This window comes from Pyrgilauda ruficollis, unplaced genomic scaffold (assembly GCF_017590135.1).
Source record: "Pyrgilauda ruficollis isolate IOZ18807 unplaced genomic scaffold, ASM1759013v1 scaffold165, whole genome shotgun sequence".
Classification (NCBI taxonomy): domain Eukaryota; kingdom Metazoa; phylum Chordata; class Aves; order Passeriformes; family Passeridae; genus Pyrgilauda; species Pyrgilauda ruficollis.
In genome coordinates this window covers 1,923,704-1,929,536 of record NW_024515320.1, presented here as the reverse complement: position 1 = coordinate 1,929,536, position 5,833 = coordinate 1,923,704, and the positions used below count along the sequence as shown (strand labels likewise).

The window sequence follows — 5,833 nt, the reverse complement described above, 5'->3', positions numbered from 1 at the left end:
CCCAGCTCCTCACTGACACCATCATAGGTGGGGGGCTGCCCAACAGCTGTGCCCCAGGAGGGACCCTGTGCCCCAGGAGGCAACCTGCCCCTTCCCAGAGCAGGGCCAGGTGTCCCCACCATGTCCCAGCATGGTGCCAGCACATGACGGGCAGATGTGACCATTCCCAGGTGGGACGGTGAGTGCGATAAGAGCAGGTGATGGGGCTGAGGGGCCCCTGTGCCAACAGCCTGGGACAGTCCCCACATGTCAGCGGCAGGCAGGGCCACTCCAAGGTCCCCAGCAGTCCGGACACTATAAGAGGGGTGAGCGGCCCCATTGCGGCACCTTTGCTCCACACAACCATGCTGGGAGCCGTCTGTCTCGTCGTGCTGCTGGGCTACGGTAGGTGCAGGGGATGGGCAAGGGTCAGGGCAGGGGGCACAGGCAGCCTCTGATGTCCCTTTGCCCGCTGTCCCACAGCCTATGGATGCGGTCAGCCGGCCGTGCCACCACTGCTGAGCTCCCGCGTGGTGGGCGGTGAAGACGCTGTAGCCCACAGCTGGCCATGGCAGGTGAGGGGGCACAGGGACAGGCATGGGCACGAGGATGGGGACAGGGATGGGGACATTCTGCTCTGACCCTGTGCCTCTGCCCTCGCAGATCTCGCTGCAGTACAAACGCTTTGGGTCCTGGAGCCACTATTGCGGCGGGACCCTCATTGCCCCCCAGTGGGTGCTGACAGCTGCCCACTGCATCAGGTGGGTGTTGGGGTGCTGGGGGGCATCTGTACCCGCAGGATGAGATATCTGTGGGCACTGACACCCCCTCTCTCCCTGGCAGCTCTTCCATGACCTACCGTGTGGCGCTGGGCAGGCAGGACGTGTCAAAGGCTGATGAGGCTGATTCTGTAGCCGTGGCTGTGGAGAAGATTATCGTCCATGAGGACTGGGATTCCTACTACATCATGTAGGGGATGGGGTGCATCAGGGGTGGGCTGTGGGTTCTGTGGCCAGGGACCCTGTTCTCATGGCCAGGGACCATGGTTCGTGTCTCCTTGCAGCAATGACATTGCCCTGGTCAAGCTGGCAGAGGAGGTGCAGGAGACTGACAACATCCGTGCCGCCTGCCTGCCAGCTGCTGACAAGGTCCTGCCCAACGACTACCCCTGCTATGTCACCGGCTGGGGAAGCATGAGGAGTAAGTGGGGTGTCCCCGGGGGGGGTCTTCAGGAGCGGGATGCGGGCACAGGGTGTGAGGTACGAGCTTTGGCTCTCATTGCAGCCAACGGGCCCCTGGCTGAAATTCTGCAGCAGGCTCTGCTGCCCGTGGTGGATTATGAGACCTGCTCCAAGTGGGACTGGTGGGGCAGCGACGTGAGCAGAACCATGGTGTGTGCCGGCGGTGACGGCGTCGTCTCTGGATGCAACGTGAGTGTGGGCACTGCACGTGGTGGGTGCCAAAACGCTGTGGAACCCTGGGCACAGGGAGAAGAGGGGATGGAGCCATGGTGGTGCATGGCCAGGAGGGATGAGGGGAGTGTTGGCAGGGTGCCCAGGAGCAGTGGCCCACACTGTCTCTCCATACAGGGCGATTCTGGAGGCCCCCTGAACTGCCAGCGCGATGACGGGGTCTGGGAGGTCGAGGGCATCGTCAGCTTCGGCTCCAGCCGGAGCTGCAACTTGAAAAGGAAGCCAACAGTCTTCACCCGGGTGTCTGCCTACATCGACTGGATCAACGAGGTGGGTGCCCCTTCCTCTGCCCCCACACAGGGGCTGTTCTTGCCCCACTGAGGGTCTTACCGTGACCCCCCTGTGTCTTTTTGGCAGAAAATGAGCACGAACTGAGGACATGGCATTGTGGAGATACCACTGTTGACCAAGATAAAAGCAAAAATGCTGAGCTGGTCTTGCTGGTTTTTTGGGAGAGGGAGATGTACTAGAGCTGGGGACACACATCCAGGGCTGGGTCTGCTGATGCCAAGGTCCTGCCTGTGTGCTGGCGAAGGTGTCCCTGTTGTGCAGTGGGGCTGGGCAGGACTCTGGGGAGGCTGTCGGGCACATCCTGCAAGATGCTTCCAGTCCTCAAGCCACGGCTGAGGCAAGGGGCTTGAGCTTTGGCAATTAGTTTGATGGCAGAGGGGCTGGGGTTTGTCCGGCTCCTTCAGGGGACCTCCAGGGAACCCAGCTGGCCCTTGGGGACCATCTGGAACACTTGGCAGCTCCCAGGGGGAGCTTTAGGGGACCTCACCGGCACTGCCCAGATGAGGGCTGACTTTCAGATGGGGCTCTTGAGGGAACTGGCTTGGCCTTGGGGAGCTTGAGAGTCTGATAGGTTTGGGAGGAGTCAGGGCTGCCTGCAGGAGCTCTCTTGGAGATGGAGCCCTTGGCAGCTGCATGGCACTGCCGGCTCCAACGACAGGACCTGTGACGTGGCCCAGGAGCAGAGCACCTTACCTTGGATCTCCTTCTGTGGTGGCTGGAGGAACCAGGTGGGTGGTGGGTAGCTGACAGGACCCCCAACTGTGGGGTTGCCAGGAGGAGCCCAGGCTGCCCTGGAGGAGACAGGGAAGTTCTCCAGGAAGAAGGCAGCGTGTTCCAGGTGGGAGCAGGTGTGAAGGAGCTGTCCAGGAAGTGCGTGAAGTGCGGGTGGGTACCGCACCGTGAGCCCCTGGGCAGAGCCATCCATCACACCATCATCCCATCGTGGCTGCTGGAGCCCAGCCAGGATCCTCACGGCCTGGGGAGGAGGAGCACAGCGAGCAGGGATGGACGGCAGCAGCTCAGGCTTGGTGGAGGACGTGATGGACGGTGCCTGGTTTAGGAGCCACGGTGCCACTGGGCCATTGAGCAGCACCATCACCAGCCCAGAGAGCAACACTGGCACCTGCACCGGGGCCCAAGAGCACTGGCACGAGCCCTGGCACCGTGTGAGCCCCCTGGGGACTCTCCAGAGACCCCCTGGCCATTGTCAGCGTGACCAAAGCAGGTGAAGAGGGATGCAGGGTGGGAAATGGTTTGGAGGGACAGGAAATGTGCTATGGCAAAGGAACTGTAGGGATCACCCCAAAGGCAATTAAAGGCCCGCCAGTCAGGTGATGTGTGGAGGTGGCTTCTCTGCACAGCAGGATGGGGCCAGGGGCTTGGGACACTGGAGTGGGATTGGCAGCAGGATCTGCTGGCTTGGATGGAGAGCTCCAGGCTGCCCACGGGAAGCTGGGCACTGTGGGGTGCCCCTGTCCCCTCTGCATGGACCCACATGTGCCATGGGGACGGTTGGTTGGGCTGGGAGTGCAGGACCCTGGTGTCACAGCCTGTTGTGCGTGTACTTGTGCATTGTGTCCCATCCTCAGAGGGGCTTTGGTGGACGGAGGAGCCCTGGACAAGGCCCCACAGTGCCACAAGCCTCTCTGCTGGGGCATCAGCCCTGCCCCAGCCAGGCACGGGCACCCCCACAGTGTGTGTCACCCCAATAGCCAGTGTCCCCCTGCCCAGGAGGTGGTGAAGGGTTGTGATCCCTCTGGGTGAGGAACCTTCTTCTAACATCCAGTCTGTCCTTGGCCACAGCTCCAGCCGTTCCCTCGGGTCCTGTCCCTCGTCACAGAGAGCACAGAGCAGAGCTGCCCCTCGGGTGGAGCTGCAGCCTCCACTGAGGTCTGACCTCAGCTTCCTCCAGCTGAACAAACCGAGTGACTTCAGCCTCAACTACTTTTAATCTCTATGGCTGCATAGAGTTTGACAAATATTTGTTATGCTTCCATGTTAATTGTCAATTATTGTTATATTCTTTTCATACAATTTATAACTGACACAGTAAATCTACAGGATAACCTAAAGAAGCGTAAGGCACAGCAGGATGGGGCCAGGGGCTTGGGACACTGGAGTGGGATTGGCAGCAGGATCTGCTGGCTTGGATGGAGAGCTCCAGGCTGCCCACGGGAAGCTGGGCACTGTGGGGTGCCCCTGTCCCCTCTGCATGGACCCACATGTGCCATGGGGACGGTTGGTTGGGCTGGGAGTGCAGGACCCTGGTGTCACAGCCTGTTGTGCGTGTACTTGTGCATTGTGTCCCATCCTCAGAGGGGCTTTGGTGGACGGAGGAGCCCTGGACAAGGCCCCACAGTGCCACAAGCCTCTCTGCTGGGGCATCAGCCCTGCCCCAGCCAGGCACGGGCACCCCCACAGTGTGTGTCACCCCAATAGCCAGTGTCCCCCTGCCCAGGAGGTGGTGAAGGGTTGTGATCCCTCTGGGTGAGGAACCTTCTTCTAACATCCAGTCTGTCCTTGGCCACAGCTCCAGCCGTTCCCTCGGGTCCTGTCCCTCGTCACAGAGAGCACAGAGCAGAGCTGCCCCTCGGGTGGAGCTGCAGCCTCCACTGAGGTCTGACCTCAGCTTCCTCCAGCTGAACAAACCGAGTGACTTCAGCCTCAACTACTTTTAATCTCTATGGCTGCATAGAGTTTGACAAATATTTGTTATGCTTCCATGTTAATTGTCAATTATTGTTATATTCTTTTCATACAATTTATAACTGACACAGTAAATCTACAGGATAGTCTAAAGAAGTGTAAACTTTATTTTTATTAAATGTCTAACATCTTATATACACTCTATAGGATGTGTCCATTATGAAGTATTTAACAATATGGGAGAATAAGGGGAAGTTTAAAAGACCACAATAAAACTTTGCCAAGTTCATAACTTTTACTTCACTGTTGAAATAGAAGTACTCATACAATCACTTACATAAAAATTTGTCATGGTCTGACGCTGGCACAATGCCAGTGCCCCTATGAAAATATATTCTCCCTAGGGACTGCCATGAGATGTGACCAGGAATACAGCAAAGCAGGCTCCCACACAGTCTTCACCCGGGTGTCTGCCTACATCGACTGGATCAACGAGGTGGGTGCCCCTTCCTCTGCCCCCACACAGGGGCTGTTCTTGCCCCACTGAGGCTCTTACCGTGACCCCCCTGTGTCTTTTTGGCAGAAAATGAGCACGAACTGAGGACACGGCATTGTGGAGATACCACTGTAGACCAAGATAAAAGCAAAAATGCTGAACTAGTCTTGCTGGTTTTTTGGGAGAGGGGGATGTGGTGGAAGTGTAAACTTTATTTTTATTAAATGTCTAACATATTATATACACTCTATGGGATGTGAATAGGATGGTTTTTTAAGTATTTAACAATGTGGGAGAATAAGGGGAAGTTTGAAACAATACAATAAAACTTCACGAAGTTCATAACTTTTACCTCACTGTTGAAATTGAAGTACTCATACAATCACTTACATAAAAATTACATGTTAAAAGTGATCTTTACCCACTCCTGGGAATGAGAGCTCGGGACACCCATGTTGCCCGAACAGAGACACAAAACTCGTAAGCTTTGTGCAGTGCTTTATTTAGGGCCCGGGAGTCTGGGGACCGCAGTCCCAAATCAGAGCTCCAACGCCACTGATACATCGATCTCCTTATATATGATATGTGTACGTGCAGTCCGTTACAGATTCTCTAAGCAACGACCCTTAACAATTCCCCTTTCTTAGCAACTTGCTCCCCGTGATACTCGTGATACATTCCTTAAGCTACAAACAAGACTATAAATCAGGTACTTATCATTATTTCCAGCACATTGTATACAAATCAGCATTCTTGCTTCCCTCCCCTGATTAAACATTCGTTAAGGTTGCTTGAATTCTATGGTTACACTCTTACAACACACTCCCAGAGTTACAACACACTGCAAATGGTTATAAATTCCTATCTTACCTACACATTATATTTTACAAATTTTCTACATTTAATTATTTTCAAAACCCAGGGACAATTCAGAGGTAGGAGGTTTATA

At 55.7% G+C, this 5,833-nt stretch overlaps 1 protein-coding gene across 2 annotated transcripts; it reads left to right on the top strand.

Annotated features, from left to right (window-relative positions):
* The first annotated feature begins 273 nt into the window (after nt 1-273).
* On the top strand, nt 274-5,045 carry LOC121351382 (chymotrypsin-C-like). 2 transcript variants are annotated; one of them, XM_041463493.1, is made up of 8 exons: nt 274-384; nt 463-554; nt 643-740; nt 823-948; nt 1,043-1,179; nt 1,264-1,409; nt 1,569-1,721; nt 4,972-5,045. In XM_041463493.1, the coding sequence occupies exons 1-8, from the start codon at nt 345-347 to the stop codon at nt 4,987-4,989; spliced, it is 810 nt and encodes a 269-aa protein (XP_041319427.1). In that variant the 5' UTR covers nt 274-344; the 3' UTR covers nt 4,990-5,045. The 2 variants fall into 2 exon arrangements, with proteins under 2 accessions (XP_041319427.1, XP_041319426.1); XM_041463492.1 differs by lacking the exon at nt 4,972-5,045 and adding an exon at nt 1,809-2,618.
* The last annotated feature ends 788 nt before the right edge of the window (nt 5,046-5,833 follow it).